We start from the raw sequence: 15763 nt of genomic DNA, 5'->3' as shown, positions 1-15763 counted from the left end.
TGTGCTTCTTGAGATGTTCAAAGCTTTGGATACCTGTGACATGCACACCGCTTTTTTTTTTTTTTTTTTTTGTATAACCTAACCCTGCTTTTAAACTTCTCCCCGACTTCATCCCTGACCTGTCTGGTGTGTTCCTTGGCCTTCATGATGCTATTTGCTCACTAAGGTTCTCTAACAAACCTCTGAGGGCTCCACAGAACAGCTGTATTTATACTGAGATTGGATTACACAAAGGTGAACACTAATTAGGTGACTTGTGAAGGCAATTGGTTCCACTAGATTTTAGTTGGAAGTATAAAAGTTAGGGGGCTGAATACAAATGCACGCCACTTTTCAAATATTTATTTGTAAAAAATGTTGAAAATCATTTTCCTGCCACTTTGTGACTTTATGTGTTCTATCACATAAAATCCCATACAATTTACATTTCTGGTTGTAACATGGCAGAATGTGGAATATTTTTCAAGGGGTATGAATACAAAATACAAAGGCTTCTGTGAATGGGCTGCAGAGAAGGGGAGCTCCATAAAACATCCGTAAATAAGAGATGATTCCAGAAGGTGGCATGCACCACATTGGATGTAACTCTTAGTATGTCAACAGATTTTACAAAGTGTCTGAATTCCTGGGGTTCAGATTTTAAAAAGCACTACTTTTACAGCAAGCATCCTTTTTTACCATGAATCTGTCCCTGCAGCTTTGGGGGGGGGGGGGGGAGTAAATTAACATTCTGTTGTGTGGACCCTTTCAGGACCTCTTTCTGTTTTTCATTTGCTATGGAGAAATGTTCCTCCCGCCACTAGAGAAGATGGGGACAAGGCCACTTCAAGGAACCAGTTATTGGAGAGCTAAGTAGGCTGCATTGATGACCACGTTTTGAATAAGCATGTTGCTGATGGCTCCAGAGATCGGCTGTAGGGAGACCACAGGGAATACTGATGACTAGTTCTTTGCCCTCTTCCTGCCTTCTTTTGGGCACAGCTTCCAGACTTTAGTTCCTCTTTAAAGATAAGAACTTAAAATCCATAGGAATAAATCTTCGCCTGCAATGCTTAAGACATAGGATACTTGTGTTGCAGATTTACAATTGCAGTATAATTATAGATTATGCATATTTTGCAGCAATCTACACGTTTCTATATTGAAGCCTCTTTTACAAGTGGTGGTTTCCACCCCCCCCCCCCCCCCTTCTTTTTCCCACCCATAGTATGAGCATTGTGTACTCCTTGCTCAGGAAAGTTGTGTGCACGGATAATTATTTTGGGTGTAATTACAAGTAATTCTTCTAGGAATAATTACAGGAGCTCATGTCTGTTTTTATTTTTTTCCTTAGCTAATCTTGTGCTGCACCAGACCGTAGAGCGGATACACGTTGGGAAGAAGTATGGTGATATCCCCAGGGGAATATTTGTTGTGAGAGGCGAGAATGTGGTTCTCCTCGGGGAAATTGTAAGTAGGCTAATGAAATGAAATAATTTTACGGTCTAGTTTAAGTGGAAATTGTTTGTTTTTAAGATGCATGTCTAATGCAGGGTTGAGCAGCTTCTGGCTTTTAAAGATTTTTGAGAAACTACATCCCTGCCTCTCTTGCCAGTGAGTAAGATGGCGTATACACCCACCGGCCACTTTATTAGGTACACCTGTTTCAATTGGTAACACAAATTGCTAATCGGCCATTCACATGGCAGCAACTCAATGCTTTTATGCATCTATACATGGTGAAGACAACTTGCTGAAGTTCAAACTGAGCATCAGAAGGGGAAGAAAGGGTATTTAAGAGACTTTCAACGTGGCATGATTGTTGGGGCCAGGCAGGCTGGTATGAGTATTTCAAAAACTGCTGATCTACTGGTATTTTCACATACAACCATCTCTAGGGTTTTACAGAGAATAGTTTAAAAAAGAGAAAAATTTCAGTGAGAGGCAGTTGTGTGCATGAAAATGCCTTGTTAAAGTCAGAGGAGAATGGGCAGACTGGTTTGAGATGATGGGCAACTAACTCAAATAACCACTCGTTACACCCAAGGTATACAGAATACCAGCTCTGAATGCACAACACATCAGACCTTGAAGCAGATGGGCTACAGCAGCAGAAGACCACACCGGGAGCCACTCCTGTCTGCTTAGAACAGGAAACAGGCTACAATTCGCACAGGCTCACCAAAATTTAACAATAGAAGATTGGAAAAATGTCTGGTCTGATAAGTCTTGCTTTCAGCTGCTACATTCAGATGGTAGAGTCAGAATTTGGTGTAAACATGAAAGCATGGATCCATCCTGCCTTGTATGAACGGTTCAGGCTGGTGGTGGTGTAATGGTGTGGGGGGATATTTTCTTGGCACACTTTGGACCCCTTGGTACTAATCATTTAACCACATAAGGACCAGAAGGATTTATCTCCTTTTAAAGTGGAGTTCCACCCAGAAATGGAACGTCCGCTGATCGGCCCCTGTGTATGGTAGCCGGTCTGACAGAAGGCAGCCGTTCGGCCAGCTACTGTCGAAGGCTCCTGGCCGAAAAAGGTCTGCTAGCCAACTCCTGGTCAGTGCTCTCAGCCAATAACTGTCTGGAGTGTTCTGGTGGGGGTTCTGTCAGAACACAATAGAATAGCAGGGGAGATCGCTGTACTAAACATTGGATTGTTGGTACAATGGCTCTGACCTTAGCTGAACTAGTGGTGTATACCAGACTTGAGGTAGCAGTACAGAAGAGTTGCAAATGCACCTAACTTCAAGCTATCCTTTGTTTACATCCTCCTTTGGGTGTCCTCTTTTGTGCCTGGAAAAATTTCAATTTTTATATTCACTAGGTACTGAACTCTTGGTATACATTTGAGAACACCAATGAATTCAGTTATGTATTATGAAATGGTGTGTTGGTGGTTTTTTATTTTTAAATGCAACTAGTGTAAATGCCTAAAATTTACCTTTAGATCAGCTTCTTGTAATCCCCTGTATAAGAGAGCTCAGACCCATAGGGGGAAAGGCAGTACTTGGGACTATTTGGGTGTCCTGCATTCACAGGTGGGGGACAGGACTAGATTGTAGAGACATTACATTACCTAAACTGCCTACTGCTGCCCCTTCGATGCCCAATCACAGGCTCCTGGGCCCTGAGAAAAGTCAACAAACTGTGGTGTGTAAATCTCAGTACTGGATAGACAGATGGACAGAAATACAAATCATTTGGAAGATATTCCCGTTGCCTGGAGTTGAACTTTAAATCGTGCCTGTCAGCCATTTAAACTTCTGCTATTAACTTTGTTAGCCAGCAAAGCTTTGTTTCTGTGCTGTCCCATGAACCTTTTTCTTACAAGATGGCTTCACTTTTTTGGGATCTGAGACTTGGCCTTTCCCACTTGATGTCTTCCTGATGTTTTTCTCATTGAGAACACCTCACTGGCCAACAATGGTTGCAGAAGAGAATCAATAGCAGGTAAGTCCTCGTGGAAGATCAAGATGGCCGTGGCTGTGTGGAGAAGTGTTGGGTGGTCCAGAATATCCATATGGGCAGCTTTGGCTAGCTAAAAAAGCTTGATTATGCTTGTACAACTGCGCATTGATGGTGCATGTACAATTAATCTTGTAACTATGCTCCCATGGTGTGCATGGGTATAGGTTACAGAATCTATACAAAGAATTTACTATTGGTGGTTTAATTTAGCATACGTGGTCTAGCATCTGAATTTACACCAGCTAAGCTGTGGTGTACCCTTGTTTCTTTTAATAAATGGTGTAAAAATAAAGGTTCCAATGGGCAGGATCAACCGACCAGTATTACAAATTCTGCTGTGTTGCTATTGACAGGCTGCATCATATGTCAGTTTTGATTTAGCATTCTTTAAGGTGTATTGATGTTTCCTGGTGGTTAAACCACTCATGTTTTTTTCACGCAGGACCTAGAGAAAGAGAGCGACACTCCATTACTTCAAGTTTCCATTGAGGAGATCTTGGAGGAGCAGCGAGTAGAGCAGCAAAGCAAGCAGGAGGCAGAGAAGGTGAAGGTGCAGGCCTTGAAGGAACGGGGTCTGTCTATTCCCAGAGTGGACACCTTGGACGAATACTAAGCTGCTTTATCGGACAATTTGACACTGAATGGTTTCTTTCTTGCAATAGCAATGTCGTCCAGTGTATTTTTGTTTTTGCTGCTTTGGTTTGGACTTGTCTATTGCAGCAGTGCTATACAGCAATTATCTAAGTTTGTGAAATGAGTTAAGTTGCGCACACAGTGGTGATGCCAAGTCAAAATCACGTGTATTAAAGAATTACCATAATGGGAAGGACACCCCGTCAATAGGTATAATTTTTTTTTTTTTTTTTTTTAATCGACTTCTGTTTAATATGTAATAGAATTATACTAAAACTATTGCTTTTTAGTTCTTATTTAATGCGAGTAAATCTGAAAGCATTTACAGTCTATAGAATGGCATTGTGGCTTGAGTTAAAACATTGGACGCTTTTTCCCTTTTTGACATAAAAATTGCTGTGAACATGCTTTACCACCTTCCGGTTGTGCTCCCAGATGAGTCTGTAATGAGCACAGCAAGTGTGATGTGTCTGACCAATGGAGCCAGGGTTGCAGGAACAAAATGGCATTTGGCACAAGCTATGTTAACCTGAGTTTTAAATGCAAACTTCTCAAGTCTGAATAGAGTTGAAGGATAGCTCAGGATTTGTTAAAGCACAAAAAAAAAATTAAAGCTGGATACACACTATACAATTTTCTGTAGATTTTTATTTTATTTGTTTTCCTTCAGGTTTACCAAAACTATATAATATGAAATCAAACCTTAAGAATTTCAATTTGTATGCAGGCCCTTGCACTACATGGTTTTGGTAAATCTAAAAAAAAAAAAAAAAAATCTGACTACAAGTTGTATAGTGTGTATGGGGTCTTAGCGTGCGCTTTTGTCCTTTTTCACAGCCTTTCTTTAGGATTAAAGTCTGCCAGTACTACTTTAACCACTTCTCGCCCAAGGTATGTAAGTATAAATCACACATAGGAAACATAAAGGGAATACAAAGACACTGAATTTCAAAAGAGCCAACTTCCCTAAACTACAAACCTTGCTAAAAGGCATAAATTGGGATAAAAATATTAGGAACAAAGAACACGGAGGAGAGATGGGTTTGCTTTAGGAGCATATTAACCACTTAAGGACTAGCCTCGTTTTGGATCTTAGGTGTTTACATGTTTAAAACTTTTTTTTTTTTTTTTTGCTAGAAAATTCTTTAGAACCCCCAAACATTATATATTTTTTTTCTAACACCCTAGAGAATAAAATGGCGGTCATTGCAATACTTTTTTTTGCACCGTATTTGCGCAGTGGTCTTATAAGCGCACTTTTTTTTTTTGGAAAAAATTCACTTTTTTGAATAAAAAAAATAAGACAACACTAAAGTTAGCCCAAATTTTTTTTATATTGTGAAATATAATGTTACGCCAAGTAAATTGATACCCAACATGTCACGCTTCGAAATTACGCCCGCTCGTGGAATAGCGTCAAACTTTTTTAAATCTCCATAGGCGACGTTTAAAAAATTCTACAGGTTGCATGTTTTGCGTTAGAGGAGGTCTAGGGCTAGGATTATTGCTCTCGCTCTACCGGTCACGGTGACGTGTGGTTTGACCACTGTTTTCATATGGGGGTGCTACTCACGTATGCGTTCTCTTCTGCGCGCAAGCTCGTCGGGACAGGGCGCTTTAAAAAAATTTTTTTTTTTATTATTTATTTTACTTTATTTTATTTATTTTTTTTCACTGTTTTAAAAAAAAATAAAAAATTTGGATCACTTTTATTCCTATTACAAGGAATGTAAACATCCCTTGTAATAGAAAAAAAGCATGACAGGTCCTCTTAAATATGAGATCTGGGGTCAAAAAGTCCTCCGATCTCATATTTAGACTATAATGCAAAAAAAAAAAAGGCGTTTTAAAAAAATGACACAAAAAAAAATGTGCCTTTTTAAGAGAAGTGGGCGGGGCCGACGTAATGACGTCGCTCCGGCCGTCCTATGGTATAGAGACGGGTGGGCGCCATCTTAGCCTCACTCGTCTCTATACTGAGGAAGAGAAAGGACCTGATCGCCTCCGCCGCTACCGACGGCTCCGGTAAGCGGCGGGAGGGGGGTGGCACCTCTCCTGCCGCCGATAATGGTGATCTCGCGGCGAACCTGCCGCAGAGACAACCATTATCGTGTACAGAATCGCCAGCCCTAAAGATGGATACCTCGGTTGTGGCAGCAGCTGCTGCTGTTACCGAGATATCCATCTTTAAAGTAATGACGTATATATACAGTGGCCGGTCCTTAAGTGGTTAAATAAGGGCATTAGCCAATGCATCCCATTGGGTAATAAATTTAAAAGAGCGAGCAAAAGTCCTGGATGGCTTTAACTCCAATGTAAAAATGCATATAAAAGCAAAGGAGAAGGCCTTCAAAAAATTCAAGGTTGAGGGATCATCATCAGCATTCAGACTTTATAAACAATGCAACAAGAAATGCAAGGGTGCAATTAGGACAGCTAAGATAGAACATGAAAACACATAGCGGAGGAGAGCAAAAAAAAAAAAATCCCAAGAAATTCTTTAAGTATGTAAACAGTAAAAAAGGGAGGACAGACCATATTGGCCCCATAAAGAATGAGGAAGGACATCTGGTTACAAAGGATGGGGAGATGGTGAAGGTATTGAATTTATTCTTCTCCTCAGTCTTCACGAGGGAATTGGAGGCTTCAGTAACCAAAACTGCAGTGGTTAGCCTCATGACACATCACAGGAAGCAGCTCTATGGTTAACAAAGGACAGAATTAAAATTATACTTGAGAAACTTAACATTGATAAATCACCGGGACCAGATGGCTTGCATCCGAGGGTACTTAGGGAACTCAGTCAAGTGATTGCCAGACCGTTGTTCCTAATTTTCACAGACAGTCTACGGACTGGAATGGTACCAGATGATTGGAGAAAACCCAATGTAGCACCAATATTTAAAAAGGGCCCAAAATACATCCCTGGGAATTACAGACCAGTTAGCCTACCCTCAATAGTATGTAAACTCTTGGAGGGGATAATAAGGGACTATATACAAGATTTTAGTAATGAGAACAGTATCATTAGCAGTAAACAGCATGGATTCATGCAGAATCGTTCTTGCCAAACCAATCTACTAACCTTCTATGAGGAGGCAAGTTGCCAGCTAGATAAAGGAAGGCCTGTAGACGTGGTGTATCTGGATTTTGCAAAAGCATTTGACACAGTTCTCCATAAACGTTTACTGTACAAAATAAGGTCCGTTGGCATGGACCATAGGGTGAGTACATGGATTGAAAACTGGCTACAAGGGCGAGTTCAGAGGGTGGTGATAAATGGGGAGTACTCGGAATGGTCAGAGGTGGGTAGTGGGGTCCCCCAGGGTTCTGTGCTGGGACCAATCCTATTTAATTTGTTCATAAATGACCTGGAGGATGGGATAAACTGTTCAATCTCTGTATTTGCAGACGATACTAAGCTAAGCAGGGCAATAACTTCTCCGCAGGATGTGGAAACCTTGCAAAAAGATCTGAACAAATTAATGGGGTGGGCAACTACATGGCAAATGAGGTTCAATGTAGAAAAATGTAAAATAATGCATTTGGGTGGCAAAAATATGAATGCAATCTATACACTGGGGGGAGAACCTCTGGGGGAGTCTAGGATGGAAAAGGACCTGGGGGTCCTAGTAGATGATAGGCTCAGCAATGGCATGCAATGCCAAACTGCTGCTAACAAAGCAAACAGAATATTGGCATGCATTAAAAGGGGGATCAACTCTAGAGATAAAACGATAATTCTCCCGCTCTACAAGACTCTGGTCCGGCCGCACCTGGAGTGTGCTGTCCAGTTCTGGGCACCAGTCCTCAGGAAGGATGTACTGGAAATGGAGCGAGTACAAAGAAGGGCAACAAAGCTAATAAAGGGTCTGGAGGATCTTGGTTATGAGGAAAGGTTGCGAGCACTGAACTTATTCTCTCTGGAGAAGAGACGCTTGAGAGGGGATATGATTTCAATATACAAATACTGTACTGGTGCCCCCACAATAGGGATAAAACTTTTTCGCAGAAGAGAGTTTAATAAGACTCGTGGCCACTCATTAAAATTAGAAGAAAATAGGTTTAACCTTAAACTACGTAGAGGGTTCTTTACTGTAAGAGCGGCAAGGATGTGGAATTTCCTTCCACAGGTGGTGGTCTCAGCGGGGAGCATCAATGGCTTCAAGAAACTATTAGAAGAGCACCTGAATGACCGCAACATACAGGGATATACAATGTAATACTAACACATAATCACACATAGGTTGGACTTGTGTCTTTTTTCAACCTCACCTACTATATGTAACTATGAGGCATCAGTCGAATATTGTTTTTCGGCCAGCGATTCTGTGCACCGTAAGAACAATCGTAGCAGCAGTTCAGCCGCTTGAATGTTCTTACAGGTGGCGGGAGGGGACGTCATCCCTCCAATGGCACGGGCAAGACTGGAGAATGAATCATTCGCCGCCGGAAGTTGCGCATAGAGCTTTCTGGTGACCAGATGGTCCCCAGTCATCTCTATGGCCCTTTGAGGCCCGGGTGTGACATTATGACGTCCCGTACGGCCCGGCGGATATAAACCATGCTGAGGATGCGGCTGGAAAGGCAGATTTTTTTTCGTGACTGCGACATTATGGCGGACACATCGGACACTTTTGACAAATTTTTGGGACCATTCACATTTATACAGCGATCAATGCTATAAAATTGCATTGATTACTGTGTAAATGTGACAGGCAGTGAAGGGGTTAACCACTAGGGGGCGGGGAGGGGTTAATATGTCTCCTAGGGAATGCTTCTAACTGTAGGGGGAGGGGATGTACAAGGGGAGGAGACCGATCAGTGTTCCTCCGTTCTGGGAACAGATCGCTCTCCTCTTACCTGACAGGCTGTGGATCTGTGTGTTTACACACACAGATCCACGGTCCGGCCCGGTTAACGGGCAATCACGTGTGCCCGGTGGACATCGCGGCCGCCGGGCACACGCACCGGGTCCTGAGCAATGCGGCGCGCGCGCCCCCTAGACGGCCGGGAATCCCAGGACGTCATATGACGTCCACCCAGAATGGGAGATCCCATCCCAGGACGTCATATGACTATATGTGGGTAGGGAAGTGGTTAAGAGAAAGTGTAAATAGTGTGTGTTTTTTTTTTTTTTTTTTTTTTTTTTTTTTTTTTATTGTGCCCCTGTCCCCACTTGCTCGCGCATAGAAGTGAACGCATACATAAGTCGTGCTCACATATGTAAACGTCGCTCAAATCAGACATGAGGTATCTCTGTGTGTGTTAGAGCGAGAGTGACAATTCAAGCCCAAGACATCCTCTGTAACTCTAAACATGTGACCTTTTTTTTTAAAGCGTCGCCTATGGAGATTTTTAAGTACCGAAGTATGGCACCATTCCACGAGTGTGCGTAATTTTAAAACGTGACATGTTGGTTATCTCTTTCCTCGGTGTGACATCTTTCATGTCCTACAAAAAAATTAGTTGGGCTAACTTTTACTGTGGTTTTTTTTTTTTTTTTTTTTTTTTGAAAAACTGCTGCGCAAATACAGTGTGACATAAAAAGTTGCAACGACTGCCATTTTATTCCCTAGGGTCTCTTCTAAAAAAAACATATATACAGGAAACTATTCAGACCCCCTTAAATTTTTCACTGTTTGTTATATTGCAGCCATTTGCTAAAATCATTTTAAGTTCATTTTTTTCCTCATTAATGTACACACAGCACCCCATATTGACAGAGAAAAACACAGAATTGTTGACATTTTTGAAGATTTATTAAAAAAGAAACTGAAATATCACATAGTCCTAAGTATTCAGACCCTTTGCTCAGTATTTAGTAGAAGCACCCTTTTGATCTAATACAGCCATGAGTCTTTTTGGGAAAGATGCAACAAATTTTTCACACCTGGATTTGGGGATCCTCTGCCATTCCTCCTTGCAGATCCTCCAGTTCTGTCAGTTTGGATGGTAAACGTTGGTGGACAGACATTTTTAGGTCTCTCCAGAGATGCTCAATTTGGTTTAAGTCAGGGCTCTGGCTGGGCCGTTCAAGAACAGTCACGGAGTTGTTGTGAAGCCACTCCTTCGTTATTTTAGCTGTGTGCTTAGGGACCTTGTCTTGTTGGAAGGTAAACCTTCGGCCCAGTCTGAGGTCCTGAGCACTCTGGAGAAAGTTTTCCTCCAGGATATCCCTGTACTTGGCCGCATTCATCTTTCCCTCGATTGCAACCAGTTGTCCTGTCCCTGCAGCTAAAAAACACCTCCACAGCATGATGCTGCCACCACCATGCTTCACTGTTGGGACTGTATTGGACAGGTGATGAGCAGTGCCTGGTTTTCTCCACACATACTGCTTAGAATTAAGGCCAAAAAGTTCTATCTTGGTCTCATCAGACCAGAGAATCTTATTTCTCACCATCTTGGTGTTCTTCAGGTGTGTTTTTTTGTTTTTTTATTTTTTTATTTTTTTTTAGTAAACTCCATGCAGGCTTTCATGTGTCTTGCACTGAGGAGAGGCATCTGTCGGGCCACTCTGCCATAAAGCCCCGACTGGTGGAGGGCTGCAGTGATGGTTGACTTTCTACAACTTTCTCCCATCTCTGGACTGCATCTCTGGAGCTCAGCCCCAGTGATCTTTGGGTTCTTCTTTACCTCTCTCACCAAGGCTCTTCTCCCCAGATAGCTCAGTTTGGCCGGATGGCCAGCTCTAGGAAGGGTTCTGGTTGTCCAAAACGTCTTCCATTTAAGGATTATGGAGGCCACTGTGCTCTTAGGAACCTTAAGACCCCTTTCACACCGAGGGCGTTTTGCAGGCGCTATAGCGTTAAAAATAGCGCCTGCAATCCGCCCTCAAACAGCTGCTCCATTGTTTCCAGTGTGAAAGCCCAAGGGCTTTCACACCGGAGCGGTGCGCTGGCAGGCCTTCAGGAAAAGTCCTGCCAGCAGCTTCTTTGGAGCAGTGAAGGAGCGGTGTGTTTACTGCTCCTCCACTGCTGCTCCCCATTGAAATCAATGGGGCAGCGCTGGGATACCGCCGGCAAAATGCCGCTATTGCGGGCGGTTCTAACCCTTTCTCGGCCGATAGCGGGGGCTAAAAGCGCCCCACTAGCGGCCGAAATGCACCGCAAATCCGATGGTAGAACGCCGCTAAAAATAGCGGCGTTTTACTGCCAACGCTATAGGTGGCTCGGTGTGAAAGGCGTCTAAGTGCAGCAGAAATTTTTTTTGGAACCTTGGCCAGATCTGTGCCTTGCCACAATTCTGTCTCTGAGCTCTTCAGGCAGTTCCTATGATCTCATGATTCTCATTTGCTCTGACATGCACTGTGAGCTGTAAGGTCTTATATAGACAGGTGTGTGGCTTTCCTAATCAAGTCTAATCAGTATAATCAAACACAGCTGGACTCAAATGAAGGTGTAGAACCATCTTAAGGATGATCAGAAGAAATGGACAGCACCTGAGTTAAATATATGAGTGTCACAGCAAAGGGTCTGCATACTTAGGACCATGTGATATTTCAGTTTTTCTTTTTTAATAAATCTGCAAAAATGTCAACAATTCTGTGTTTTTCTGTCAATATGGGGTGCTGTGTGTACATTAATGAGGAAAAAAAATGAACTTAAATGATTTTAGCAAATGCCGGCAATATAACAGAGTGAAAAATTTAAGAGGGTCTGAATACTTTCTGTCCCCACTGTATTTAATGTTTGGGGGTTCTGAGTAATTTTTTGGGAAAAAAATGATGTTTTTTACATGTAGGAGCAAAGTGGCACAATTGGTCTAGATGGGAAGTGGTTAACAATCTTATTCTTTAAACACTTGCCAACCCGCTACATTCATATATTGGGGCGGCATGTGCAGGCACAATCACATACATGATTGCGGATCCCGGTACTCTAGGCCCTGTGTTTATGATCACAATGTCAACTAAGCTGTTATGAATAAATTAGTTCATACCAGCTGTTTCCAATGCTGGGATTGGCCCACAGCTATCACATAATACTTGGACCAATAACAGCACCCTGTACCAAAAGATTAGCTGGAGCCAATCACAGATCCCTATTGATTACAGCTGTCATGTAACCCGTTCATGACAGTTGAAAACTTTGCTGTTACAATGATATTCATTGTAACCACGAAGTGCTAAAAAATAATTAAAATCCCTGATCACCCGTCGGAGCAGCACAGTGTTACTGTGGTGACACAAAGCACATTTTATTCAATTTCTTAAATTTAAAAAAAAGGCAACAAAAAATACAACTTCAAAAAACTTGCCATGCATCAGACGGTCTACTTTCCATAAAGGAGTAATTTGGGGGGTATTTGTACTGTCCTGTCATTTTAAGGGCCTCAAGAAATGAGGCCCTCGGGACATTAGCACTGATCTCTTTTCAAATCTACTGTATATCCCATAGTTTTTAGAGACTAAAACTTTCACACAAACAAAATAAACACTTATTGGTATTTATAGTGGTGTGTGTTTATGTATGTATAGATAGAGAGATATATATATATATCTCTATCTATATATATATATATACATACATACATTCTTGACCCTTTTTCAGAGAATATGAATAACACAAAAACTTTTCTTTCAGTCACGGTTAGTGTTTAGCTGAAGCCAATTATTATCAATCAACTGTGTTTACTCCTTTTTAAATCATAAAAACAGGAACTACCCAAATGACCCTGATCAAAAGTTTATCTACCCCAGTTCTTGATATTGTGTATTTAACATTAATGACAGCTTGAAGTCTTTTGTGGATGAGGCTCTTTATCTTCTCAGATGGTAAAGTTGCCCACTTCTCTTGGCAAAAAGCCTCCAGTTCCTGTAAATTACTGGGCTGTCTTACATGAACTGCACGTTTGAGATCTCCCCAGAGTGGCTCAATAATATTGAGGTCAGGAGACTGAGATGGCCACTCCAGAACCTTTACTTTATTCTATTGTAGCCAATGACAGATCGACTTGGCATTGTGTTTTGGATCATTGTCATCTTGGAATGTCCAAGTGCGAAGCTTCCTGGCTGATGAATGCAAATGTTCCTCCAGTATTTATTGATAGCTTACTGCATTCGTCTTGCCAACAATTTTGACCAAATTTCCTGTGCCTTTTATAGCTCACACATCCCCAAAACATCAGCAATCCACCTCCGTGTTTCTCAGTAGGAATGGTGTACCTTTCATCATAGGCCTTGTTGACTCCTCTCCAAATGTAGTGTTTATGGTTGTGGCCAAAAAAAGCTCAATTTTGGTCTCATCACTCCAAATGACTTTTTGTGCAGAAGGTTTGAGGCTTGTCTCTGTGCTGTTTGGCGTATTGTAAGTGGGATACTTTGTAGCGTTTGCGTGGTAATGGCTTTCTTCTGGTGACTCGACCATGCAGCCCATCTTTCTTCAAGTGCCTCCTTATTGTGCATCTTGAAACATCCACACCACATGTTTTGAGAGCGTCCTGTATTTCACCTGAAGTTATTTGTGGGTTTTTCTTTGCATCCTGAACAATTGTCCAGTCATTTGTGGCTGAAATTTCAGTTGGTTTACCTGACAGTGGTTTGGTTTCAACAGAACTCCTCATTTTCCACTTCTTGATTAGAGTTTGAACATTGCTGATTGGCATTCTCAATTCCATGGATATCTTTTTATATCCCTTTCCTGTTTTATACAGTTCAACTACCTTTTCCCGCAGATCCTTTGAGAATTCTTTTTGCTTTCCCCGTGACTCAGAATCCAGAAACGTCAGTGCAGCACTGGATGAACGATGCAAGGATCTGTCAGGAGTCCAGAAACTCGTTGATATAGATAGATATCTCTATTAGATAACACACACACCCCACGCAAAGCAGATCACAGGTGAGGATGGTTACTTTTTTAATAGCCATTCAAACTCCTTTGTGTCAACTTATGTGCTTGTTATCTGGCCAAAATCAGCAGGGTATGTAAACTTTTGATCAGGGTCATTTGGGTAGTTTCTGTTGTGATTATGATTTAAAAAGAGTAAACACAGTTGATTGATACTAAATGGCTTCAGCCAAACACAAACCATGAGTGCAAGAAAAGTTTTTGTGTTATCTATCATATTGTCTGAAAAATGGCCAAGAAATCATAAATTCTGCCAGGGTATGTAAACTTATGAGCACAACTGTGAATGTGTGTATGTATGTGTTTCTGTGTATATAATCTATCCAGACATATAGCCGAATACATTTTGGCCTATTTCTGGCGAAATAGGATTTTATTGATTATGTTGTATAACCCAAAGTAGATATAAATTTCCTTTGGGTACAGTGTTGCATGACCGCACAAGTGCCAGTTAAAGCTGAGTTCCGCACAAAAATGGAACTTTGGCTTTTCAGAACCCTCCCCCCCTCCGGTGTCACATTTGGATCTTTTCAGGGGTGGGGGTGCAAATACCTGTCTAACACAGGTATTTGCAACCAATTCCGGGCATAGACTCCCGCGGGTCTCCACAACATGATGCTGCCACCATCATGTTTCACGGTGGGGATGATGTGTTCAGAGTGATGTTGCAGTGTTAGTTTTCTGCCACACATAGCGTTTTTCCTTTTAGGCCAAAAAGTTCAATTTTGGTCTCATCTGACCAGAGCACCTTCTTCCACCTTTGCTGTGTCCCCCACATAGCTTCTCGCAAACGGCAAACAGGACTTCTTAACCGCTTCAGTCCTGGAGGATTTTACCCCCTTCCTGACCAGAGCACTTTTTGTGATTCGGCACTGCATCGCTTTAACTGACAATTGTGCGGTCATGTGACATTGTACCCAAACAAAAGTGACGTCCCTTTTTTTTCCCAAATAGAGCTTTCTTTTGGTGGTATTTGATTGCCTCTGCAGTTTTTATTTTTTGCGCTATAAACAAAAAAAGAGCGACAATCTTGAAAAAAAACGCAGTATTTTTTACTTTTTGCTATAATAAATATCCCCCAAAAATATATAAAAAAAAAACAATTTTTTTCCTCAGTTTAGGCCGATTATGTATTCTACATATTATGGTAAAAAAAATTGCAATAAGCATATATTGATTGGTTTGTGCAAAATTTATAGCGTCTACAACAGTGGTTCTCAACCTGGGGGTCAAATGATGATTTGCCAGGGGTCACCGAATCCTGGGCTGTTCCTGAAGCCCGCATTGCTCTCCCAGCCTTTTTGCGGCCGCCCAGCTTGGCTGTTCCTGGAGCCCGTGGCTGCCCACTCAGCCTCTTCGCAGCCGCACATTCAGTTCACGGCATGGCTGGGGGACAGAGACTAGAGGTCAGCTGACTGGTGAGAAATGTGAAGTGGGAGGGGCTGGAGGAGACCCTATCTCCTGATTTCGCCATAGGTGTCACTGCTACGAGACCACAAAGTCGGGACACAGTGATGCCGGAGACAGTGAGTAACACTACCTGTGATTATAGTTGCCATTAAAAGTCCCCACTACGGTTCTCAGATCAGCAGATGAGCTTGATCAAGAGCACCTAAGTTGGCTGATCAGAACTCCCCCCAGCATTGCCACGCATCCGAACTCCCCGCCAGCACTGCCACTTATCCCAACTACCCTGCTAGCAGTGCCACTCATTCCATTCCCACCAAGTAGTAAGAGAAGGAATAAAAATAGAGAATACATGGAAGGGAGAGGAAAAGAGGAGGAGGAATATAGAAAAAGGGAGATAAAAAATAATAAAAAGAACA

At 42.0% G+C, this 15763-nt stretch overlaps 1 protein-coding gene across 3 annotated transcripts in view; it reads left to right on the top strand.

The window, feature by feature from the left end:
* Positions 1-4284, top strand: part of LSM1 (LSM1 homolog, mRNA degradation associated) — a 32200-nt gene extending 27916 nt beyond the window's left edge. For all 3 annotated transcript variants that reach the window (XM_073622365.1, XM_073622367.1, XM_073622364.1), the window contains 2 exons: positions 1334-1449; positions 3896-4284. In XM_073622365.1, coding sequence (XP_073478466.1) covers positions 1334-1449; positions 3896-4066 — 287 coding nt within the window. In that variant the 3' untranslated portion in view covers positions 4067-4284. The remainder of the gene's footprint in view (positions 1-1333; positions 1450-3895) is intronic.
* The last annotated feature ends 11479 nt before the right edge of the window (positions 4285-15763 follow it).

This window comes from Aquarana catesbeiana, linkage group LG03, assembly GCF_042186555.1.
Source record: "Aquarana catesbeiana isolate 2022-GZ linkage group LG03, ASM4218655v1, whole genome shotgun sequence".
Classification (NCBI taxonomy): Eukaryota; Metazoa; Chordata; class Amphibia; order Anura; family Ranidae; genus Aquarana; species Aquarana catesbeiana.
This window is presented reverse-complemented; position numbering and strand designations above follow the sequence as displayed.